Source organism: Thermobia domestica, chromosome 10 (assembly GCF_964235325.1).
Source record: "Thermobia domestica chromosome 10, izTheDome1.hap1.1, whole genome shotgun sequence".
In the NCBI taxonomy this organism is placed as follows: Eukaryota; Metazoa; Arthropoda; class Insecta; order Zygentoma; family Lepismatidae; genus Thermobia; species Thermobia domestica.
Genome location: NC_137463.1, coordinates 32,515,808 through 32,542,928, shown reverse-complemented (window position 1 = coordinate 32,542,928; position 27,121 = coordinate 32,515,808). Strand labels below are relative to the sequence as shown.

The 27,121-nt window shown below is 35.8% G+C and overlaps 2 protein-coding genes across 6 annotated transcripts; both read left to right on the top strand.

Annotated features, from left to right (window-relative positions):
- Positions 1-11,098: 11,098 nt before the first annotated feature.
- wrm1 (wurmchen 1 transmembrane protein) lies at positions 11,099-22,951 on the top strand. Of its 5 annotated transcripts, none has more exons than XM_081727955.1 (3): positions 11,099-11,234; positions 17,291-17,501; positions 22,794-22,951. In XM_081727955.1, the coding sequence occupies exons 2-3, from the start codon at positions 17,312-17,314 to the stop codon at positions 22,949-22,951; spliced, it is 348 nt and encodes a 115-aa protein (XP_081584081.1). In that variant the 5' UTR covers positions 11,099-11,234; positions 17,291-17,311. The 5 variants fall into 5 exon arrangements, with proteins under 5 accessions (XP_081584081.1, XP_081584082.1, XP_081584078.1 ...); XM_081727956.1 differs by lacking the exon at positions 11,099-11,234 and adding an exon at positions 11,265-11,396; XM_081727952.1 differs by lacking the exon at positions 11,099-11,234 and adding an exon at positions 11,343-11,499.
- A 12-nt stretch (positions 22,952-22,963) lies between these two features.
- wrm2 (wurmchen 2 transmembrane micropeptide) lies at positions 22,964-26,891 on the top strand. The gene has a single exon (XM_081727958.1). The coding sequence runs from the start codon at positions 22,964-22,966 to the stop codon at positions 23,138-23,140; it is 177 nt and encodes a 58-aa protein (XP_081584084.1). The 3' UTR covers positions 23,141-26,891.
- The last annotated feature ends 230 nt before the right edge of the window (positions 26,892-27,121 follow it).

Genomic DNA, 27,121 nt, shown 5'->3' with positions numbered 1-27,121 from the left:
CTTGTATTTATTATATTATATTTTGTAATAAAAATTGGTGAAGGGGAAAAGACACCCGGTCTATCATTTGACTCTACCAAACATTACAATATATTCAAATTTATTTCAAACAGTTCAACTGATTCTTCATATATCATAAATCGGAAACAAAAATTGTATAGAAATTAACCCCTTCCCCCTTTACAACTGACATTTTTGCAAACACTCAATACTTGTTCAGTTTTCATTTTAATTAGTATCCCTAGCTAGCTTTCACCTAAGTCGAAATTTATATACCAAATTTTCTCTTTTTAACTTGCTTGTAATATATTCTATTTTTGGCATATAATTTGGACTATCTCTGTCCGGCCCTGGCACTAAAATGAATATTGGAATAAAAATGACATTATATAAACGCGACCCGAGCCTCATGCTAAGCATATTCGAAAATTCATTTCAATCCATTCAACTATTAGTCCAGTGCATTTAGGCAGATTTTGAGCCAAACCTGGATAAAAATAATAACAAAGCGAAACCACTTGGGTTAAGTTCAGTGTGCTTTCCAGAACCAATCCTGAAAATTCCCACCTTCTCCCACTTTGGGAAAATCTGCCATCTTGGATTCAATATGGCGACCAGACCGAGACATAGACTCACACTTAAATGACAATATCTACTCACAGAATTAAGATGAAAACTTCGTTCTTGTGACAGTTTCAAGATAATAGAATGGGTTAAAGAATTTACGTTTACATCGTTTTATGTGTTGCAGGACATTAATACTGGAAAATGGCGGACATTATGCAATTCTCCTTTCACAATAATGTTTTAAGGTTGGTGTAAAGGGACAAGTTTTGCCAATAGATGTCACTGCAGTCTTAGTCTCTCTCTCTCTCATGTATTTTTTACCTTTCACAAAAATTTACAATTTTTCTTACAAATTTCGACCTAGAGACTTCAAACTTTTGGGGAAGGAACTTCATAACCTATCGAAGGCAACAATCCGTGCCGATTTCTTATTTTGAATTTTCTTCATTGTTGAAAGAGTTATATTTTTAAAGGTTTGGATATTCCTTTCAATAAAAAAGCCATTTCAACAATGAAGAAAATTTTAAATTAAAAAATCGGCACGGATTGTTGCCTTTGATAGGTTACGAAGTTCCTTTTCTAAAAGTTTGAAATCTCTAAGTTCAAATTTGTAAGACAAATTTTGAATTTTCGTGAAAGGTAAAAAATACATGAGGAAGATATGAAGACTGTAATGACATCTATAGGCAAAACTTATCCCTTTAAACTAACCTTAATGGCATATTACTCAGAAACTAACCGAGATAAACGTGATAGAGAATAATCGTAGCTTTCAAACGATGTAACTTATGTCGGTCTATTTTAAAAAATAAGGGAATTATTCGAATTTTTGTGGCACTGAGTGTGCAATTTTCCATAAGATGGCATTATCTTCAGGTGCCTGCTATATACGGTTTCATACGCTCTCATATGTCTCCTCTATTTGACTTGTGATACTTGCTTAATTTTCTTAGAGCATAAAAAATATTTAATCAGATTCCCTGAATATGGTCGATAAGACCGCCATTTCGGATTCAATATGGTGTCCAGATGAAGAGGCTAATATAACACTTAGAAAATAATAACTTATTAAAGATATAAGCTGGAAACTTCGTTCTTTTTGTCAATTTCTAGATAATAGTTATTTCCTTCTTACCCATTGTTGCCATATTAAAATATTGCCGTTATTGTTCTAAGAGAGAAATTTTCTGGTTCCTAAATGCTGTGTCAATGCCTATTCTTTATGCTGCATAGGACGTTGAAAACCTAGCTAAATCAGAGAATAGTTTTCGTAAACTTTGATCAGCCAATTTGTCATAAAGCCTTTGAGATTCTATCGTCGGCTGCTCCTGAAAGCCCCTTGTCTGCGCTGGAGTCCGTCTGGGAGGATTTTTTCACCTCTTATTGTATTTTGTTGGTGCAATCAGTATGATTATGGGAGGAAATAGCTTAGAAGATCTTCGGAATACACTCTATGCAAGTAATAGTATAGTTCAAATGATGAACTGTAGCCAGTACTCAACAGCCTTACGTGCACATTTTCTCACACAGTAAGCTTTGGCTGAACTAAATTTTGAGCTGTTAACTGAAGGAGACATTATCAAGCGTCAGTTGGAGGCTATATATATATATTTTAATGTTAGGGATGTACAATTGCTTCCAAGTTCTGTCAGTGAAAACACAAACATTCAGACAGCTCTTACTGTGTTCTATCAAAAAGTAGATCAACTGATAACTCACAGTCGAACAACAAAATTATGGGTCCAATATTAGCATCTTGTAGAAATTGTGCGACTTTATATTATTGCAGAACGTGCTGATGATTGGAATCTTCACTTGTACTGTATTCAAATGATGTGTTTTTTTCATGTTGCAGGACATTTTAACTATACAAAGACAGCACATATTTATTTGCAGGGCATAGAAAACACAAAAAGCCTCCTAATGAATACATACAATTTGTCAGGAGTTCCTATTTTACTGTAAGAAGAACAGATAAATATTGGACTGAAATTTGATCATACGTGATCATTGAGCAGTTTCTTATGCTCTCGATGAAATCTATTGGCGGACTGACCCATAGACGAAGGTTAAGTACTTTCACTGGGCCTTATGCAGAGTCGTTTTGAAGCGCAATTAGTGCCATACTAAAGAGTTCTACTAACATAAGTCTCCTGCAGTAGTCAGTGCTTAAGTACGATCCTAATCATACGTCGAAACGACTCTGCATAAAGCGGACTGTTGCTAAATGGATAAACTATAACTAGCTATAACTAGGGTTGCTGATAACAGAATAAAAAGTGAAGTGTTACATTCGACTTCAGATCAGCACGTATAACATCGAAATTCAAGATGAAGCAGGGACGCGTCTGATACTAAGATGATCGAGTGGTTATACGTACACAATCCCTCCCATAAAGAGTCGTTTGATTTTGTGTCTCTTACTAATGGATTGGTTGCTACAATTGGCATAAAGTGTGATTCGGCTAAATAAGGTGGCCTCCATGCAATGAAATCTATAACTGACGAATCTTTTAACAACATTCATCTTCAGAGAAGAGACGCGGTCAAAATTTTTGGAATTATGACAAAAGGTATCAAAATCAGAGAAGACATTGTAGATGTTAATTCTACCCAACATTTTTATCACATACTCTACGTTGTGCACTCTGACGAACAACTTGCAACGTATCTTCGATTCGAGCTTGCAGCTTGGTCTCAGGAAAGGATTTTGAAGAATGTATTCTCAGAAAAGGATCGGCAAAATCTGCTCTCATTCCAGTCCTGGAGAGTTATTCAAAGCCAGAGCATAGATTTTCTATGCCCAATTTGAGAGTTTCTTACACCATGGATGGAGGATACTAGTTGCATACAGTAGTTCGGCAACAAAGTCAAACATATATAAACAAAAATGTGGAGAAATATGTTACAGACATTACAAGCTATTACGATATGGATGTGATAGTTGTGTTTGATGATTTCAATAAGTGTACTAAGGGTAAAGAACGCACTCGTCGTGAAACATCCCCGAAGTATTTCTAGAGGAAAGTCATATGGTGTATCCTCTCGTAATGTGTTCCTTACAAATTCAAAGAACAAGACACGACTTATATCAACACTTTCAAAACATCTACAGCTAGCAGGAGTTAAAATACTGCAAGCAGAACCCGATGACAATACATTAATAGTGACCGCTGCAATTGATACCTCACATACCGAAAAGAGTTGGAGAGGGTACAGACGTCTTAGTTTTACTAATTGCACATGCTTCTTCTCAGGATGATATTTACATGCTCGTCCCAAGCAAAAAGAAATATCCTCAGAGAATATACAGTAGTAAAGCACTTCAATAATCTCTAGGTGAAATAAAAGACTTCATGCTCTTTCTTCATGCTGCTAGGGGATGTGACACCACTTCGACTCTGTATGGAAGTGGGAAAGCCAAAGGTTTTTATAAGCTTATGAATGATTCGGAACTACGAACGAAAGTTACTCTCTTTTAATGAAGAACAATCGTCACCGGATGATACTACAGAGGATAGAGAAAAGTTTCCTTGTGTAGTATACAGTGGAAAAAATAGTAATAATCTGAACCAGTTGCGATGCGAGCTCTATTTGAAAATTAGAGTGAAACAGTGTTACTAGAAATTTCAATCTAGCTACTTTTCCACCTACCTCAAACGAAGCAAGACAACATTCATTAAGAATTTTCTTCCAAGTTCAACAGTGGAAGGAAGTAACTATATATTCTACTCAATGAGGATGGAAATATTACAATGTAAAGTTAAATCCAATAAAAACTATGAAAGAGCCTGTTCGACGAAAACTAATTCGCATATTATCTTGTAACAGTAGAAAAGGATTTAACAATAATAATTGTAAATGCAGAAAAAGTGGACTTTAGTGCTCTAACCCTTTGGGGATCCCATGGTACAATTTGTACCATACGGGGTGTTTCATGGTACATTGCGTTATAACTCTCCTATTTGAGCTTTTTCGTCCTTTTTTTTTTTTTTTTGTTTGTTTGTTTGTTTTTGTATTTCAAGTCCAGAGGCATTGTAGAAGACATTACGTATGGTTTCACACCTTCCTGCGTCGAGCCATAGGAGGTGATGACGTCATAAGTCTAAAATTTATATTTTCGTGTAATACCTTTTTGGGGGGGTTTATGTAAAGTATTTTTGGCGGGCTTATTTTTGCACGTAGAAGATTGAAATTTTGCACAAACATGCAGTCCACCGAGTAGTATTTACCAGATTTTTTTCAGATTTCTGCGTTAAAACAGGGGGGATCCAGAGGGTCAAAAAGTTGAAAAAAGGGATATTTTTACCAAAAATTCCCGTTTTTCCTCATTTTCCCGCCTTAGATACATGATGGCGACAAGTGAATGGTACCGCCTGAAAGGCAGTTCTATTCTGAAGAGAATGATGTGCGACACATGGCCCTAGGATAAATTAGGGAAGTGTCAGGGAATTTTTATCAAAATATACTTCTGTATAGGGGAATTTTGGACATTTTCGGTATTATTCTTTGCGTGCTTTTTTTTTTTTTTTTTTTTTGCACCTAGAAGATTGAAATTGTGCACAAACATTCAGTCCACCGAGTAGTATTTTCCAGATTTTTTGATCAGATTTCTGCGTTAAAACAGTGGGGTACAAAGGGGCTAAACGTTGAAAAAGGGAAATTTTTACAAAAAATCCCTTTCACGGGATTTTCCCGCCTTAGATACATCATCGGGGCAAGTGAATGGTACCGCCTGAAAGGCAGTTCTCTTCTAAAGAGAATGATGGGCGAAACAAGACCCTAGGGTAATAAGGGATGTCTCAGGGAATGTTTAAAAATTCCCCTCTGTATACGGGAATATGGGACATTGTCGGTATATATTTTTTTGACGGGCTTACTTTTGCACCTGGAAAATTGGAATTGTGCATAAACATTCAGCCCACCGAGTAGTATTTACCAGATTTTTTTTCAGATCTCTGCGTTAAAACAGGGGGGTCCAGGGGGGGCTAAAAGTTGAAAAAAGGATATTTAGACCCAAAAAATCCCGTTTTTCCTCATTTTCCCGCCTTAGATATATGATGGAGACACGTGAGTCATACCGTCTGAAGAGAATGATGGGCGAAACATGACCCTAGGGTAATTAGGGATGTCTCAGGAAATTTTTTACCTGAGATCATGGTGTTTTACGGTAATTTGGGGCATAGTGGGAATTCCTGATAAAATTTCCACCGCCCTTGGTGTTCAAGATAGAAACTTGAAATTTGGCACACACATTCAGTATACTAAGTACTATTTATCAGATTTTTTTTTAGATGTCTATGTTCACACAGGGCCGCTCCAGAGGGGCCCAAAGTGAGAGAAAGAAATTTTCCCTCCAAAATTTTCCCTTTGACATCATTTTTCCCGCTCCTGGTATATGGTATGAGCATGCAAGTGGTATCATTTGAAAGCCAGCTCCATTGTGAAGAGAATGAGGTATGAACCATGATCCTAGGATAAACAGTGACGATGCAATAGCTGCTTGACTGAAAGTCTAAAAAATAGCCCCAAAACCCCGGATCTCTTAAGGGCTAACATGTGTGGGTTCTGTACAGGATATGATTGCAGTAACCGTTTGACTCCAGTAAATGAAAATGATCTAGAAGATTCTTCCAGTGTATATTGATTTTCATAATTCGCAAAATCATACCTCACATTTCTTTAAAAAAAAATATATACAATACTCCTTATTTAGGATTCTGTTGTATATTGTAATTAACAAACATAATTTCCATAAAATATATGTTTGTGTAACCTAGTGTAGTTGCTCTGTTATTGTTATGCAAAGAATATGTATTTTCCGTTAATTTTTAAATGACCAATGATCAATTAAAAACTTTGGTTTATTCCCAGAAATGTTCCTTAAACATTATAGTTTGAAATTTATTTGCCATTGATACAACACTTAGAAACCACAAAATTATTCTTTTAGGACAATAACGGCCATATTTTAATATGCCAACAATAGATATGAAGGAAATAACTATGTATTATCTAGAAATTGACCAAAAGGACGAAGTTTCCAGTTTATTTCTTTAATAAGATGTTATTCTCTAAGTATTATATTGGCCTCTTCATCTGGACGCCATATTGAATCCAAAATGGCAGTCTTATCTACCATATTCAGGTAATCTGATTAAGTTTTTCTATGCCCTAAGAACATTAATCAAGTATAACAAGTCAAATAGAGGAGACATGTGAGAGCATACGAAGCTATATACTGTACAGGGTGGCCCAAAAGTAGTTATACAGTACTGTACTGATCAGATCGTTGCACTTTATATCATTTCTTATTGTTATCCATCCGGTAGACTTAGTTTCTTTATTATTTGTTCTAAATGTGTTTTCACTTACATCTTAAGCTCCAAAAAACTGAAGCAAATAAACCCATAAACTAGAATATTATACTTGAACAATGCAGGGATGTATATCTACTTTTAGGACACCCTGTATAGCGAGCACCTAAAGATAATGTTATCTTATGAAAAATTGCACACCCAGTGTCACAAAAATTCGACTAGTTCCCTTTTAAGATAGACTGACATAAGTTACATCGTTTGAAAGCTACGATTATGTTCTCTCACGTTTATTGCGAGGTATTTTTAATATCTCGGTTAGTTTCTGAGTAATATGCCAATAAAACATTAGTGTGAAATGAGAATAACTATAATTTTTACATAATGTCAGCCATTTTTCAGTATTGGAGCAACACGTAGAATGATACAAACTTGCAATCTTTAACCCAGGGATCCAAATAACCACTCGCCCGGGGCGAGTGGTTCATCAGAGCGGGCGAGTATTTAATATCATACCGATGATAACTAAATTATTTCTATTGTGGAATGTGAGCTATGGACGAGTAAAATTTTGTTGCTTATTTGCATCCCTGCTTTAACCTATTCTATTATGTTGAAACTGACACAAGAACGAAGTTTCCAGCTTAATTCTGTTAATAGATATTGTCATTTAAGTGTAAGTCGATGTCCCGGTCTGGTCGCCATATTGAATCCAAGATGGCGGATTTTCCCAAAGTGGAAGAAGGTGGGAATTTTCAGGATTTGTTCTGGAAAGCATAATGAACCTAACCCAAGTGGTTTCACTTTGTTATTATGTTTGTCTAGGTTTGGCTCAAAATCTACCTAAATGCACTGGACTATACGTATATTCTTGTGAAAGGGCGACACTGAACATCCTTTATTTTTGTTATAGAATATTCACCTGTTACTATCCCGACGTCATGCGTATAGCTGGAATTAAAAAATGGATCTACACTTCGCGTTAAGAGCTCCTCTGGAATGTAACCTAATAGTGATAAACAGTGCTTAACTTGTATTTTGTCTGCTGCAATATGGCATAATTAATTGTAACTCATTTAATTACTGTAAGATTTTTGGAAACCCGAAATTGATTTTTGCAGACGGATCCACAAAATTATCGTTACGCCGCTGTGTTTATGTTTTACCGAATATATTGATATTATTCAATAAAATTAAGATCTTGTTATTGTTTTTAATGTTGATGTTCAGTTAATATTGCTAGTACAACCATGGCCGTCCGCAGCCGGGGGTCATTGTATTTTCAAAAGGTGTTCAGTTCTTGGAAATACATGCCAAAATATACGAATTTGTTTTCATATACTATAGTTTTTAATATAATTATATTAAATAACATAGTTTATTTCCTGTACTTAATAAGGATAGGCCTATGTGCGTAAATTAGAGGTCTGCATGGGCTCGGGCCGAGCTCTCAGGTCTAAGCCCGAACCAGCCCGCAGGCCGAGTTCGGACCTACAAATCATATACCACTTCGGGCCGAAGCTGTCAATTTTTAAATTTACAATCATATTTCTCTGTCAATTTCGGGCCTAACTTTGTACATATACTGTACAACGATATATATTGCACCGTTCTTCCTGGAGCACTTTTAAAGCACAACGGCAAAATTAAACCTCTAATTGCTGTAAATAAAAATACAATTTTGCGTTAATTATTAAGCTTCTGTAATTCGGGTTTATTTCGGGCTCATTTGATTATCACACGTGCTCGGGCAGGGCTCGGGCCTAAATGCTAAATCATATTTCGTACTCGGATCGGGCTTCACATTCTAAATTCACGGGCCGGGCCGGGATCGGGCAATTATTCCCGACCAGTGCAGAATTTTAGTGTAAATAACTGTTATTTTATATGGTGCATTATAAAGATCAAAGTACAGTATATGTGTATTTGCAGCTGCACTTATTTGTTAGTCTCTCTCCCCTTGGAAAAATCCTGCTCTCGTCGCTGGGTAGGCCTGCAACCATGCTCAAAGGTTGAGTTGAGTTGATTTTGAGTTTAACGTCCCTTTTCAGCAGCGAGGCTATATGAGACGTGGACCTACTGATTAACATGGAATCCGAACCACATGAGCTCCCGCCGGGAATCGAACCCGGGTCTTTCCATGCTCAAAAGAGTATGGCTATTTACTAATCCGTAAAAACTCGTAATCTTAGCAATAGTCCCTACTGCGTGTTAAAAGATGCACGTTTGGTTGATTGAGACCTCTATTTCAAGCTATAGTATAAACATTTTCGATGAACATTGCGAGAATATACTCTTTAAAAAAAGAGATGAATGGCCAGGTTTATCTCTATCGTCTCTTTTTTTTTCTCTTTTATATATTTCAAGAGACTGCGCCTCAACTTCGTTTTTTTTTCTGATCTCCGAAAATTTGAAATGTTCAGAAAATTTGACATAATTTTCATCCCTCACTGCATGATAGAAAGTATACAAATCTGAGAAGAGGGGGCAAAGTTAGAAATGAAGCTGTTGCTTTTAAATGTAAATGAGAAAATTTTTATACATATAAATTTAAAATCAGTAACTAGTTAGGCTACTATACACTATGAGATAAATTCTAGGAATTCTCTTACGATTTGTCCTAGTGTCAAAATCTCAATATGTATGGCATCAGATCGCATGTCACTTCTTATGCTCTGAACGATCGTATGAGATTCCTCTTGTTTAGAACACGCTCCATTTGGTAAAGAAAATTTGTAAGATTTCGATGTAAGTGTGTGGTGGACAAACACCGTGCTCGTGGGTTTTCTCGGGGTTCTCCCGTTTCCTCCCACTTTCTTCATTCCACCATTTCATTCATTTCTCATCATCACCGTCTCCTTTAGCCTAAACCGGCATAACCGTGGGACGTAAAACTCAAATAAAGATGCTCCCGGCGGGAGCTCATGTGGTTCAGATTCCACGTTAATCAGCCGTTCCACGTCTCATATAGCCTCGCTGCTGAACGGGACGTTAAATTCAAAATCAACTCAAATAAAGATGCTGTTTGCGCACTTATTAATGCATACGAGGAGCATATATATTTATACTAATTAATATTGAGTCAACGCTCTTCACAACAGACATGCAAGACAGAAGGCATTGGCAAACATTACTGGCAGAGTATGCGTTGTGAGACCTGATACAAGTACCTCTTCGGAGGATGTTAAGCAGGAAAGATCTTCATATGTATGACACAAAAGGGTAGGGTTTCCTACGAAATATGTCGTAACATTTTTCCTAAGATAAATCCTAAGATATTTCCTAGGATTTATCTCATAGTGTATTGCTTTCCTTACTGCTATGTCCAATAGCGTAACGCAAAAATGTCGCCCCCCCCCGCAGGATTAGTTTTGGGCCCCCTTCCCACGCCCATCAACTTCCCACTATATTATGTCCCTGTAGAAGACAATGGTTAATAAATCCATGGAACAGTGGCGTATTTACGATTTTGTTTCGGGGGGCTTGGCTAACTTTGGGGGGGGGGCTTTGCCTGAAAATGTGAAAATTCTGCAAGATATTTCATATACTTTACTATAGTAAGTAAGATTTCGGGGGGGCTTAAGCCCGGAAGCCCCCCCTAAATACGCGACTGCCATGGAATATAATAAAATTACAATTAAAATTAATACTCACCGAAAAGACAAGTTATTTTCCCTTAACCTTCGAGTGCTAAGATGATTTTTTAAATTGGTGTTGCTAGAATTGATGAATTTTCACCCAGAGCATATTTTTCTTTCCTAAAGTAAATAATGTTGTTCAGGGAAATTGATATTCCTTATTCAGCTCACTTTTTGTAGCCTATAGTTCTTGGCAGGCCCGTATCCAGCGGAGTGTAGGGGGCCGCCCCCTAAATTTTTGCTGCTCCCCCCTAAAATTTTCACGGTAGGCTTGCAAATGAACTATAATATGGTTGGATCGGACCCCCTAACTTCAGCCGGGCCCCCTTACATTTTTGGGCTGGCTACGGGCCTAGTTCTTGGCATTTGCTTCGTCGTGGGCCCCAAACCCTGCGGGCCTTTCCGCACTGCAGGCCCTGCGTGACCCTCAGTTACGCCACTGGCTATCTCGACTATCGAAAATATTGTTATATTGAGGCAAACCGCTACAGAATGAGGTCCTAGCACATAAAATAGCACACATAGCTGCTTCGAACCTAGTTTTTAATAACAAATCAAAAGTGAACTATCGTATGCTTAAGACGGAGTCAATCTAGGTTTCTAAGTTCATTGTGAAGAGTGAACCATTTCTAAGAAACTGGCAATATTGTTTATGTCATAGCATACAAATACATAGTATAAGTGCCACTGTTTTGCTTGCCTGCAGATCGAGGTGAATTAACATTTCCTTTCTTGCCGTTTTCAGTTAGGAAAGAAATACATCATATTTTTTTACTATTCTTATACTTTAATAGTGATTATTATTTTAATCAGTAAACTTTTTCAAAGAAAATTACCTAAGTAGCAAAGTTGAATCATCAAAAATACCTACTTTGTAAGTTGAAACTAAACATTTCTTCACTGGGTTTTACTTTAATTTGGGCGTGTTTATATTTTGGATGGATGTTTGCTGACACGTTTATAATAGCAGGAATTTGGTGTTTTGTAAGTGATATGTACTAGAAATTAAGTTAATTGAAAGATTTTTATTTCAGTTCTAATTGGTATAGCTTGTATTCGCGAAAAACAAGTAGATCATATTTCTTTTCCGGTGCTTGTGAAACAGGTCAACACCCATGGAAGTAAACAAAACCAATTGGTTTTAATGGGAATGGATACACTTTCATATTTCGAAATTTTGTTATTATTAACCGAAAACGTTTATAAAGATAAACGAGCGTGAAGTTTTACTATACGGATCCATAGTATAAGTAGTAATAGTAGTAGCAGTAGGAGTAGGAACGGGTTAGAAGCCCCGCAGTGGTTCGTTGGGTTCTTTCTCGACATAAAATGGAGAAATTACAGACCCCCAAAATTTTCCGTATATTTTACAACCTGTGGATCCGTATAGTAAAACTGCACCTAAACGAGTTAGTAAGAAGTAGTTTTTCTTGTTTGTTATGATGATCTGCGTCAATCGTACATAAATTTCCTGAGTCGATTCTCCTTTGCTTGTTTTTATACTTGCAGGTCAAGTTAGGGACACCACTCAAAATAATTGTAACAATTTGCGTGTAAATACAGCGTCCAAACATGTACCATGCAACCTACAGTGCAAAAAGCACAAACCAAACGTGCTGGGTGGCTATTTAAAACACGAATGCTTACGAGTCAGGGCAGGAGGAAGCTGATAAGCCTACTCGCGGATGCATGCGAAAGGAGCAAGCGCGTCAGCGATAGTAAACATGTGTGTAAGTAAATATAGTGAAAACACGTAGGTTTTCGCAGAGTACAGGTGAAGTTTAGGCATCATTCGAAATAATTCTTAAAAAATAATAATTCTTTCACTGATTTCTCTCTTATATTCTCCTCCAAAAGATTTACGCTGGGCATAACAATACCTCGCATAGCCTAGATGAAATATGAGAGGCTACCAGAAGTAATTCTTGAAAAAGGACAATTCTTTCACAACTTGCGTATAAATATAGTATCCGGATATGTGGCATACCAATCTCGGCTATGTGGCCACCAAAAAATAAATGGTATCAAAGTAGGAATAGGAGTGCGTCCGAAGGAAGCAAGCGCGTCAGCGATGATGTGTGGGCGGGTGGATTTTTGAAGTGATACGAGTTCATACAATACTTCTAATGATTTTACACTAGAAACGTTACACTTGAAAATATAATATTAAGAGTTTGCACACTGTGTAGAAATATTCCGACGTTGAAAAATAATATCTAATATAGGTAGTGTAGCCGGCCAATTATAAACTTTTTGGTACCGGTACTTTGACTTCAAATTTAATATTGTTTCTCAAGAAGATGAAGAACAAGATTATTACACATACTTTCATGTTAGAAAATGTTAAGAATTAATATATAATCTCGTCTCTGAATTCACTTTATGTGCTGAAGACAGCTTAACTTATATAATGAACTTCCTCATTAAGTAAATCTTACATTGAAAGATTTCCATCACTTGACCAAAGTCCGATTTGTACATGAACCCGGATTTCTGGGTCAGTCTTTCTGGTCATGTCATAACTACGTGCACTTTAGGTACCGGTGTGTGTAACAATTAAATATATTTTCATTTTGGAAGCAACTCAATCTAACTTTGCAGCTACGTTTAACTTAAAGATACAGCCTTACTAATGTGAACACACATTATTACTAATCTCTGCTAGGTTTCTGATGAAGGCCATCGATTTGTTGTCGAAAGTGTAACACAAATCAATTACAGTAAGTGTATGCTTTAACATAGATGCAGTCTAGCACAGTTTGTTTCTGAAATCATACTAGTATTGTAGCAATCCTTTTAAGACTTCCAGGTACTTTATAGGTGAGTGTTAATTAACTTTATGTGTGTATTTGGTCAGATTTTATATTTATTTAAGTAATAGTTTCATTATAACAATGTTTGAAATCTTGTTTGTTTATTTGACGTATCAGGAAGATCATACCAATAACTGAGAAACAGCAGAAATTTAGGCTGATGTTGTTTGTCTCAGCGACCGTAAGAGACTATACATATAGCAAGTAATTTATAGCGAAAATATCGCGTAGCAGTATTTAAAGAAAAAAAAAAGTAAATCGTGCATTTTTCGCTAAATGCTTCATCAGACAGCGGGAGAAAGAACAAAAAAGTAATATTGTATCCTACCTGTTCTCTCTATGTGATAAAACGTTTAGGAATGGTGATAAACATATCAGGTGTTTTAAAATTGGCGCCCACAGACCACAGAGTACTATTCTACAGGTCAAAATAAAGCGAAAATGTTATATGATGTTTGCCCTCCGGGGCCTCCTTCAGGCGCTATGGGGAATCAAAATTTCACAATGTGGCACGTCGCGGATCAACTTTGACCCATTAACATTACTCTACGAATACAACAAGTAGAATCGATTGCTACACTAATGAGTGATGCTAGTGTCAATGAATATCGACTTTAGCTGCCATCTGGAAACAATTGATATAACTATTTGATAGATTGGTAGATCTAATCTAGGGTTCTTTATTTGCGATGTTGCCACATAGTGCAATTTGCGTCTCCAGACGAAGGCTCGAAAGGTATACAAATATATATAGCTTTATTTTGACTTGTAGAATAATGCTCTGTGGTCCGTGGGCGCTATTTTTAGAACACCCGATATATATGTATATAAAAGTGAATGATTATTGATGGAATAATTGGTGAAATTGTAATTGATGATGATAATTGAGCCACCGTACCTTTCACATGAAAGTGTTGTAAGCCTGTAAGTAGTTGGAGTGAATGGAGGAGGGTAAAACTAATAGGACGGGTGGATTGATAAGAGTGGAAGGAAACGAAGAGTAGTAATAAATGAAAAGAAAAGTCATATAATAAGAATAGGATTGAAAAGTGAAAATTATTGCAAAATAATAAATAGAAAGCGTGAAATGTTGTTATATATATACACAGTGAAACCTGTCAACTTGGCCACCTGCTTATCTTGGCCTAGTTCGTCTTGAACCTGCATTTTCCCATAAAACATTCATTACTTACTACTCTATAAGTTGGCCACCTGTCTATCTTGGAAGTTGGCCACACTGAAACAATGTTTATCCTATGATGACAATGATAAAGTTTCCTGCGTATCTTGGCCAAGCAAAATACCGTTTTGTTATTTTTCTAAACTCTAACTCTTTCGAATTCCCATATGTGAGGCAGATGTTCTGTATTTGTGACTGGAGAAAAGAAGCAAGGATTAGCGTGATATGCTCTTGGAGGTCAATCGCCAGAAGCCTACCCTGATAAAGGGGTGGTGAAGGAAGATGTGAATAAGAAAAAGCACGTACAGGAATTCAGGGAATGGTTGTACATATTTGTTTACCCTGTCTGTTTTGGCAAAACCATTAGCTATATCAGCTCCTCTCATCAGTGGGGAGCTTTAGTAATGCCGGAAAATTCTCAAGGTTAAAACTAACCATCTCAATTGTCAACTATTGGCACCTGTCGGCTTGTCAAAAGATAGCGGAGTTTTTGAGATATGAATTCCCTCAAGATTTTCTCAAAACATCTTTTGCTCCGAGGGAAATACTTCAAGCTCATTAACGAGGTAGTTAACTACAATATTAGAGTGTGCATATCTGCCAAAAAGAATAAAACAAATACGTCCAGAATGAACCACCATTCAGTAACAACTGAAAAAAGTCATGTAAATTGCATATGAATTTCTCAATTTATAACTTAGGTTTTCTTGTTTTCAATCTGATTAACTCAGTGTGCTATAATATCAATTTCAATAAATTGCGTACACAAGCTTCAATTTAATGGTTGTTTGTGTTATTGTGTTTTCAATCCGAATAATCCAATGTACCAGACTAGTTTTCAGGAAGAGAAAGGTATGCACATATGTTAATCATACTATAGTAATATTTTCTAGTACTGTATATTTTTATTACTCTATATGCATTATTTATAAGTAGCTGTCGTGCCACTGCTAACTGAAATTTTACAATCAAGTAATACTAGAAATCCTATTCTAAAAATACACCTATCACGCTTGTTTTCTGTAAGTTGGCCACTTTTCGATGGAACAGATGGTGGCCAACATAGACAGGTTTCACTGTATATGAAAACCCACACACATGGTGTTTGTCCACCACAAAGCCCACTTGACGGAATCTGCAATCGAACTAGGGAACCCAAGCACCAGAGATGAGTGCTTACTACTGAGCCAAGTCACGGTAGCCCCCAAATGTTGTAATAGATTAGAAACGTGAGATAAGAAAACAATGAACGGTTAGCGTACGCGCCTTCGACGTGTGAGATCCTAGGTTCGATTTCCGGTGAACACTCATGTAGTTCGGACCTACGTTAAGCTGTCGCTCCACGTCTAATATAGTCTCGCTGCTGAAAGGGACGCTAAACTCAACATCAAAATCAAGTCAACAAAATAATGAAGTGTGTAAGAGAAGTAATTGTAAGTAATAGTAACAAATGAAATTAGTAAGATTTTTAAAGGTAAAAAGAAAGAATGGAAAGTATAGCGAGTATAATGAGATATAATATTATGACAGTTAAGACGAGAGTGGGACGTTTGTGAACCAAAATGGTAAAGTAAGTATTTTCCCATGTCTTTCTGAGGGACATGGAAGGGTCTAGGGAAAGAAACTTCTGAGGACAGTTAAGACGCAATGCGTGGTAGTCAATTGTACTGGTGTGAAGAGTGTGTGTTCTGGAACAAATAGACACTGAATTCGAGCGCTGCAGGACTACTGATTGTGGGTGCGAATCGAAACAAGATTCTGCATTCTCCAGTTTTCATTTCTATCGTACTTATATGATGTTCCGGTAGGGACACTCGGTCGGAGAGGTGTGTAAGCTTTTGAGGGCTGTTGAGTGAAGTTTTCCCTGAATTGTCCTCATTTACACCAGGCAAATGGCGAGATGGTACCTAACTTAAAGGTGCCAAACTGCTCTTTTCCTTTCTCATTTCCCCGCATAATGTGATACTGAGGGACGTCATCCTTCATACGTGACGGGCTAATAAAATGACCATAAATATCAGAAGCTCAGAAATATAATTCCTGATGCCTCAAAGCTTATTCGATAAATTAATGGATTGGTGTACCTTATGCAAATCTAGAAAAATCACGGAGAGTCATGTTGTTGTGCTCTGAAAAAGAAAAAAAAAATGTTATTAATGTCATTTTTGAAATTGGTAAAAATTCTTATTAGCTATCTTTTACACTAGAGAAAATGAACACCCAATGTCAAGTGCATCACAACATTTAAAATATGTGACATTAATGGAACTAAAATCATGTATGCATCCAATATTAATATAGATAGAAGGTGATAAATTTTGTAAAAGAAACTGAGAACTATTTCGATAAATGGTAGTCAAATAAAACTGCAAGGCTTCCTATCTGCTGTCAGATTGTCAGCTCTAAATCTGGACATTATGTAGTACGGCAGTAAACCAAGATAATTAGAACTTGTTTCTGTTAGTCTGTTGTTTAGAAAGGACTCAGATGTAAGACCTTATCATATTAATCTACCTTCAGTTTTACTTCACTCTCAATTGTTGTTCATACTACTATTACGTGAGGAGGGTGGAAGTAATTTAAAATTACTGGATAGTAATTGTCTTCAATCATCGCATAATTTTCACTAAAACTGTAAGTGTTAAGTAAATACTATTGTTTCTATTGATTGAGAACAAAAATAACTTAACAATGTTCGAAATAGGAATGGAGTGCTCTTTCCCAGCAGTCCAAGATTAACTTAAAAATAATAATTCTCTTTCTGTTTGTTTCCAGAATATGAGGAGAGTGTAGATCATGTCTGTTCTTCAGGACCGAGACGAATACTTGAAAAATCCATATTTTACAAAACACGAATACGGAGATTTTACAAGCTTTTATGTAGCTATCACCATTTGCACTGTCCTTGGAGCATTCTTATTTATATTGAACGTCATCTGTTGTTGCTGCTCGAGGTACAAGGATTATTGGCAGGACAGTAACACAGGTAGGAAAATAATTCATTATTTAGGTATTAGTAGATTAAGTTTTAAATGTAAGAAACAAGTAGAATAATTCAGAAATGTAAAGTGTTAAGCTTTCAAGGTAGGACTGTGATGACAGCTGAGTTTACTCGGAAGACAATATACAGGGTGTATCAAAAAAGGCTGTACAGCTGTGAAAACTCATTGATTTATTCATTTATATTACAGACATGGTTTTGGTGTCGTTTTGTAGCAAAATACATCAATTGTTGACTCACGTAGTACACTAGTTCAGAAACAAGCCACCGCAAGCGCTAGCGGCAGTTGCAGCAAAGCCTTTACTGGTCCCGAGCGTGCTAGCTGTGTATTTTGGTTTGAAAAAACCAAGTCTCTGAAGCTGTACAACGTAATTTTCGCACAAAGTATGGTAAAGATCCTTCAAGTAAGCCTTCTATAATATTTATGAGTGGCATAAGTGCTTTATTGAAACTGGAGGTTCGGTAAAACACAACAAATCTTTAGGTCGTCCCTGTATGTATGAAGACTTGTAGAGCAAGTGAGACTTCAGATGGGATGTGTGTTGCATCGCCAATAGAAAGCGTATTGAACCTCTTTAGGTGTAAGGTTAACAACTTCATATATTTGTTAACAAAATGACACCAAAATCATGTCTCTAAGCTAAATAAATAAATCAGTATGAGTTTTCAAAGTTGTGAAGTTCTTTTGGACACACCTTGTATAATTTATTGTAACATTTTCGACATAGATTAAAAATCTGCATGACAACCCATAATATGTGAATCTTATGGTGGTTATAAGAAGGGTGAGCTTTTAAGCTGTATAACAAATGCTTTATTCTACATTTGAATTGATAACTGGTGATCTTGTGTTTATTGCTAATTCATTTTTTTTTCTTTCTTCTCTGAATTTCAAATTATATACAAGGGTCGATATGAGTTTCAGAACTGATACTGGTACCTGGGAATTTGAAGCTGCAGGAGCAAACTGCAGTCAGAATGATTAAAAGTAGTCTGTTCATTTTTACGCACTGATTTACCCGTTTCGCGAGATCTTTGAAACTGGCTTTAACGTCATTCTCTGGAGTGTAATTTAATTGTGCCATTAAGGGTGTCTGGATACGAATAGTCGTGAAATGCTGTCCTCAATGCCAGTTTAAGTTTGGGGAATGGGAAGAAGTCTGCATAAGTCAAATGGGAGGAATGAGGAGACTGGATGAACCTGGAGACCCCACATTTCGCCAAGAGATGTGTGAGAATAACTGCTGAGTGAGGACGACCATTGTCATTTCTGGGAAAACAGCTGCTGCGCTCTGACAGATGTGGTCTCACACAATGAACTGGCTTCAGTAAGCGATCAAGAGCGTCGCGATAAAATGGACCGTTGATTGTTGCGCCCGTAGAAACCCATTCTTTATGAATAATGCCTCGGCTGTCAGTCGTTTTGGATAGTGGTGAATTTGTTCCCCTCCACTTCATGCTTTTGTTGATGGATAATGTTTATAGCACCAGATTTTGTTGCCTATGAAAATGTGGTGTAGCAACGAAAAGCCCTACTTCACGAACTTAATCACCTTTGTGCAGCACTCGTTTCTCAGAGCTTCATGTCGAAGAATGGGGGCATAGACACCGTACACAGATTCCTTTTTTTCAGATCTTGTTTCGGGATCTGCTGGATCGCTTCACTGCAAATGTGATCACAACCTCCATCATGCAATGACCTTGACTGCAGAGGATCGTGACGACGCTCCATATTATCCTCTGAACTACTGGTTGACCGACGTCCAATTTACCGGTAATCAGGAACGACTTCACGCCCATCACGAAATCGAGCGTATCATTCAAACATACGACCACGAGATAGGGCATTCTCACAGATAATAATTCTGATAACCTTTTATATATCTGTTTCTGATTTTCATGCCTTCAAGTAAAGATTAATGCTCGTCTTATTTTTCATGTAAGAGTCCATGACGTTGTGTGTGTGGTTAATGCTTCGATGACCTATGTTTAGAAGGGTACAGATACTCTCTTCACTATTTCTTCCATATGTCCGTTGTAAACAGTTCCCTGTCATCAGTAGTCACGGAGTACCAGCATCTGTCCTGAAACTTTATTGTCAAACCTCGATATATATATATAGAGAGAGAGATGTCTCATATGTATCAGTATTTCCATATTTTAAATACAAAGAGAGAAATGAGTTAGTCAACCTAACCGTCATTTACCAGTATTACCAGCATAGACAGAAGGGAGCTCAGAGGGCTCACGCTCCCTTTCATCCCTTGAAAAAATAACTTCTTCCTTATTCCGTTTGCAATGCAACCATAAAACCGAAGAAAAACCTTAAAAATGAAAACGAGTAACAATTTTCAGTAATTTTGTAGAAAGGAAATTAAAAGCAAAAAGTAGAGTAAAAATCAATACGTTATTGGGAAGTCTTCAGATTTCCTGGAAAACAGGTAAAAGGTATTGCTTTTGTATGTATATACGAAAGATAAACAAATGAAATCATTGAGATAATAGAAATACATATTGACAATAAAAACAGCTAATGTTAGGAATAAAGTGGTGTACGCCTATGTTTCGTACCAGTTGCGTTTTTATAGGGTTGAAAGTATACTACGATTATAAAACATAACGGACACAAAAAATAAAGTATACTTCTTTAAGTTTGAAGTTGAAGGAAACAGGACCTGTGTTTTCAAATTTTACATTTTTTCTGCTTATAAGCAACATGTATCTGAAGTGTCGTGTTCTATTTAATTTACTGTAATAAAATAGGATCAGTATAGTAATGAGCATAAATACAATTAGAACGTATTTTTAATTGTCATAAGCTGTATAGGTTTACTTGCGCCTGTGATTAAGTTAGCTATACAAGAATTACAATATTTACAAAAGGTAGTGGTTTCTCTGACATGAATATTAGGAAAGGTTTGAAACTAGATGGAATCGTTGTAAATTTTTATTGTAATTTTCATAGATTCCCAAAGTGTCTGGCTTTTCATCTCTTTATTTCTGTGTTTAATATTCACAGCATTTTGTGTTTCTGTAGTTAATATGTTGTCACGATCAATTCGTCTGTATTGGTTTAGATTATATTTGTTTAATAGATTTAATGAATTTTATGGAGGTACTCATTTTAGGAACTTTGTAACTCGGATTTCGTATTAGAAAATTGGAGGTGTAATGCTTTTTCTCAGTTACTAGAGATGATTGTAATTGTTCTGTTCTTTCAAATGCATTGCTTGTAACATTCATGTTGCTGTATTACTGTGTGAATGAACCTAATGTAACCTGATGAGTGTCATCTGGAGATCTGTGTGACTGAACAATTAGTAGAAGTACAGCAACACCCAAAAGTACTGTTGGTAAGAGAGGTACCGCAAGCAGGTCTGTAGATATAGTCAGTCCTCTCCAGAAATATTTCCTGACTACACCTATGATGAGTGTCACACACATATTTAAATATCTGGTATTTCAGTTTAGTGTAATTTAATGTGTGGGACTTACAATAATTTAAAATAGTATTACCTAATGAAATGAAAGTGTGGCTGGTCAAAACCAAGCCATAGTGTTTTCGGAAAGTTAAATTTTTGTGTTTTACCTCCTTATGGAATACCGAAGTAGTAAAGGACAAGACGTGCTTGAATTCGGTGCAGTTGACGGGTGTACAGACCAGAGATGAGCTCCCTCAGTCATTTTTGCCTTCAAGAGGGCCCCTCTCACCCTTATTTTGGTAGATGAGTGTGAGGGAGTGGATTGACGGTGAGTATGGCTGAGGGTGAGGGCATCAACAATATTTGAGTGTGAGGGCGAGTGAGTGTGAATGAATCGATTGAGAGTGATTTCATCAACAATATTTGAATGTGAGTCGATTGAGGGTGAGTGTAACTGAGGGTATCTACAATATTTGAGTGTGGATGCGAGTGAGTCGATTGAGGGTGAATGTAACTGAGGCTGAGGGCATCTACAATATTTGAATGTGAATGCGAGTGAGAGAGAGTCGATTGAGGGTGAGGGCATCAACAATATGAGTGTGAGGGCGAGTGAGTGGGAGTGTTTTGATTGAAGGTGAGTGTGAGTGAGGCTTAGCAATAATGCCTATCTCTAGTGCAGACCATCATGCAAGATCAACCGTCACACTATAGGCCGTTTTCCACCACACTATTTTGCCTCCAAGAGAGCTAGAGGAGAGGATTGTTGATGTAGAAGTAAAGTTGATGTACGTGGGAAAATTTTAAATTTATTACCTAGGCAATTATATGAAAGTGCTTTTGAAATTTTCATACAGTGACGGCTTAGAGTCCAAATTTAATCCATTCGAGTCCCAGCACCCGTTAGCCCTTTCCAGAATATATTTAAAAATTACAGATAGGTAATTAATCCTTTCCTAGGTCCCACGACCTCGAATACTCAAAATGTTTTTAAGTGTACGCGTAAATACAATGGATTTTAAAGTAATATGTTAACAAATAATAATAATAATAATAATAATAATTAAATAAAAATGTATAACAAAAGAATTAAAAATATAAAACAAGGAAAATCATAGGAAATGCTTCCGCTGCAACTTCCAACAACGAACTGAACAATAAAGCATATGGGTGGCCCGATTCCTGGGAAGATGTGCGCACAGACACACACAAACATCTTTCACGTTCAGATCCCAAGGTGTTCGAGTCCTAGGCCTTCCGACTCCGGAAACAATACAGTAATTCTAGGAATTTCAAAATTAGATTTATTGTTGTGAACCAATACAGAGTATGTTCCGACATTGGTATTCTTTTAAGAGGGGCACGGTGACTCTGTAGTAGAGCGCTTACCTCTGGTGCGTGGGGTCTCTCATTCGATCCCCGGCCAAGTTAGTGACAACATCGTGTCCGTAGGTTTTTTCGGGGTACTCCCGTTTCCTCCCACTCTCTCATTCCAGTAATTCTATCATTATCATTCGCTTGCTTTAATCATGTCCCTTAAGCTAAAGGGCATAAATGTGGGACGTTAAACTGAAGGATTTCATTTTAATATTTTCTTACTAAAGAGAAAATGTCAATGTATTAATGTCTATCCTGCTTTTTTACACCATGCTGAATCTAACTAACGTTCTCATTGCCATGAATATTGTTATGCACCTAAAGAAAAAAATAAATAAAATAAAATAAGAACGTAGTATATGTTTCGTGGATAGAGACAGTTGTCAGAATAAGCAGTGAATCATTGTTAGTTTTAATGTGTTTTCTTCACAAAGACCCTTATTTTTGTTGTAATTGGTTATTTTGTAATCTTTCTTTTCAGGAAACCGGTGGGTCTTTCCGATTTGGATAAAAACTCCTCATAAACAACCACCACTTGATTATACTGAATTGGAAGAAACCACCAGGGAACTAGTATACAAACGTCCACCACCTGTCGATTATTTGGAGCTTGAAATCAGAGAACCAAAGACTTACTAAATAATACGCGGAATGGCTTTCCACATTTGGTGGCCACCTGTTGTAACCTTAACTTTGTTCATTGTTCTTGTTATCATGCTCATACTCCGATTTGGAGGAAGATTATGTCGAGCTCGGCATGTCGCGCACGAGCAAGACTTTGAGTGGGAAGCTGGGAGAACGTACGAGCAAAAGGTTTCCCCTACTTAGTTTTACATAAAATGCTGGTCCCGATTCACGAGTAACTATTGTCTGATATACGAAAAGTGAAAATATGGTCTGAATAACTAAGCACCGATCTGCAGAGTAATAGAATATATGGCTATTCAAGGAGTGAACTTGATAGTGTAGAGGTAAAACGCGTAGGCACTGGAAGCCAGAGGCCCAGGTTCGATTCACGTCCAGTCGTGGTTTTTCTAAAACTTTTGGAGTAAGTTTTAGAGGAATTAGTGCAATGTGAAATCAGTTATTTTCTTTAGTTACCATATGTACTTACTGTTCGGTTAATTCATTGGAACATCTGCAAATTGTCACAAAGTTTTTATTTATTTTTTATTCCATAAAATGAACTTCGATTGTTATGCTTCATTAAGTTTACTGAAGTGAATATGAAGTACACTTTAGAATCACTATATTGTCGTGTATTTCAGCGTACTAAGATCTTCTAAAACGCCAAATTGTTGATTTTATTTTTCTTTTGAACAGTAAGTTATCATGATATTGAAGAACCTGTTAATCAGTAAATATCATGCGATACGAAGCAGAAATGCGAAATATTCTCTTTCACAGCAATACTTCACTGAAGTATACATTGAAAAAAAAAAAAAAAAAAAAAAAAGAATGGAAAGGAAAGAAAGAAATAGGTGTGCGAAATTTCTTGAAATTTTGTGATTCGAAGTATTTTACGCAAGTCTTTGCACCACAAGTGTAGATTTATACGTGACTAGAACAAAAGGACGATATTCAGAATAGAACCTACCATTTTACATGGAAACCGAATCGTGCTTGATTCTTCCATCTGAGGTTTTGTGAGCTCCTTCGTGGATAAGTAGTTAGCGTATGCGCCTTTGGCGTGGGAGACCCGAGTTCGATTCTCAGCAGGAGCTCGTATGATTCGGATTCCACGTTAATCAGTAGGTCCACGTCTCATATAGCTTCGCTGCTGAAAGAGACGTTAAACTCAAAATCAACTCAACTCTGAGGTTTTGTGAGCTTCCTATTTGAAAATTCTGGAACAGCGTTAAATGTTGGTATATTCCTTTAGTCAACGTATCTTGAAAGAAAAACTATAATATTTTTCAGAATATAGTTACTTGTGAATCGGTAATAGATCTCTTGACAGAAATATTGGGAACGAACGTACCATACAAATTTTTTCATACTTTACGTAAAACTTATTTAATCGTGAGGTCGGGATAAAAGTATGGAAGAAAGGAAGTTAAATTTTTACTGTTGAAGAGTGAGAAATTTGTTGTGGGTTTCTTAATAAGTGTTGACGATAGTTTTTAATATACCACTGTAATCAGTTTTCTACTTGTAGTCCATAAATACCATAATTATATTTTATGCCGAATACGTATTGTGTTTTGAAGAGCTATAGCCAGAGAAGGTACGAATTGATTCAGTAACTTAAATATGATATGTCCTGTGCATATTAATAGAAAACTGTTTGGTAGCTAAGTAAGTTCTTTGAATGAATTCCGTCCATATATTATGTTAAGATTTCGATGTATTTTTTATAAACATATTGGAAGACTGTAAGTAGGTGCTGGTGCAATTCAGATTTGAACTTGTATTTTTCACAACACAACACTTGATATTTTTGTACACTTCAAAGAGAAATGTATAAACTCAGAATCTGTAAGATTTTATCATACTAGTACAGTAAAACTTTCGAAGTTTTGTTGCAATAGGTATTATCGGGGATGGTTTAAATATTTTTAGTGTTCTGAATTTTTTGTGTTAAATAAAAAGTACTCAGGTTTCAAAAATATCTTTCCAGTAATAATAGTATTATTAGCTGCAATTCTTTTATTTGTTTGTTAGTAGGCAGTATTATGTAGTATTGCCATATTACAGAATAGTACCAATTAGAATATAACTTTCATGATATCTGTGATTTTCAGATGTCTGTTTATCTATTGGTAGAAAAATAAGTATATTCTAATGAACACTACTTTTCTTCGTTGACTATACATGGATTAAATTATTTCTGAGTATAGTGATTTTTAAATCTTACACATTCCATCAGTTTTGTATTAACAATCATCCCTCCTCTCAAAATAAATTACAGTTAAATTTAATGCACAATTTAATTTGATATTTGAGGATTACTTTGAGGCAAAAAGAAAAAGAAAAATCCATTATTGGAGCTTTTGACTTTAAAAAAAGTGAAAGTGATGTTTATAATGTAAAGAGTAAAAGTTCATAGTGACTTAGTATCTTTAGAAATTCAATGTCAGTTCGATGATTTAAGTTTCATTCATTTTTAAACTTATCAGATTTATCGGACGTAATCTTATCTGTTGATAAAATTTTGTTATCTACTATGTTTCTTAAAATATCTCAAGTTTAAACTAGAAGCATGTATTTTTTACTCTTGTGATATAACAGTGAGTTCTGAATACAATATGGAAAGTGGACAGTAGTAATTTCTTATAATTGACAGCGTAGTAGGCGCACGGAACTTTGGAGGACCACATAGTATAGTATAATTTATCTTACTTCGATAATCATAGTATTTATTTACATTCATTTTAGCTGTGAACTATAAATAATATTATGATCATTTATCGTTTTTAAAGTTGAATAGTGACTGAATAAAGCGAGTACTGTTATAGTTGTACTAATTATCGAAGTAGTGGTTTCGAATTATATTTTAGCCGTTGTCGAATGGTGTTTTGTTAGGAATATTAGTTGCATATGTTTTTGTTCATATAATTTTCATAACAATAGATCAGTTAGAGTGTCAGGTTATTATTTGTTGATAACGATTATGTAATCAATTTTTCACAAAAGCTATTGTAAAGGTATATGCATGAAGTGGATATTTCAAATTTAATCTCTGACTGAATAAGCTGTAGCATTATTTAAGTCACGAAACAGGTAACACTTGTTTTACTCGAAATTGAAAATTCATATTTCCAGGTTTTCTAAAAGTAACTTTTTAGTTCAGTAATGAATATGTTTTTAAATATTCCATGGTTTACGTTAGTTTGATTTGTATAATTCGTCGATATTTCTGATTTTTTTTTTCATACTTGGCAAAAGGAAAAAAAAAAAGCATTCTTTTTAAAGTGTAAGCTGCGAATAAACATTGTAAAATACAGCGGTTAAAAGTAGGAGCTGTTAACAATTACATCGATAAACAGTCAATTGTTGCAGAAAAAGCTTTAGTATTTCATAATATTGCTGAGTAACTACATTTGAATCATAAATTCCACCGAAGAAATATTTGAGAATAATATCCCAAACCATGTCTACGGTTAATTTGACGTATATACTGTTTACAGTATTACTTATTAAACTAATGCTATTATTGTTGTTACAGTAACTAGATTTGCAATTTTTAAAAAGTATTTTGTAAAAGTGGTCAAGAAATACTCCAGGTTCTGTTTTTAAAGGTTTATATATAATGAATCTCAGAGTTAACTCCAGAACATGGTCAGCAATAGGTTTAAATTTATTGCTGAATCAGTAATAAAATTCAAATGTAAGAGCTTGTTAGCATTCCAAATTTCACTGTTTCAAGTTTCGAAAAGTATTTTTTACAGAGTATTATGTGTTAAATAACTTTATCCGTCCTCTTCGTGCTTTTTTTGGAGTTAGTGTTTTGTATATGTTGTTACAGTGAGTTATCTTTAGATAAGCGCATACTTCAGTGTATTTTTGTACACTTAGAAGTTGTAAACTCTTTGTACTTTTATATATTAAGGAAATAAATTTTTACAGTTCTTGCTAACTGAAACGTGTTACTTCGCTGAATATTATGAATTACGGCATAAAATCGTAGATAATGATGTGCTTTTAAGCGAGATATAATTATTACTTTTACAAAAACAATAATTAGTTCAGAGTGTAAAGGGGTTGGATACTTTTTTTTTTTTAACAACATTGTTTATAATTAAGTCGGCTGGCTGACATAATGACTTATCTCAATTCTATAAGAAAGAAAGAAAGTTTGTACATGCA

Bases quoted from the DNA above. Each gene is read 5' to 3' on its own strand.
- wrm1 (XM_081727955.1), top strand. From the start codon at position 17,312: ATGTCTGTTCTTCAGGACCGAGACGAATACTTGAAAAATCCATATTTT. The intron at 17,502-22,793 runs GTAGGAAAATAA...CTTTCTTTTCAG, and splicing joins TTGGCAGGACAGTAACACAG to GAAACCGGTGGGTCTTTCCG.
- wrm2 (XM_081727958.1), top strand. From the start codon at position 22,964: ATGGCTTTCCACATTTGGTGGCCACCTGTTGTAACCTTAACTTTGTTC.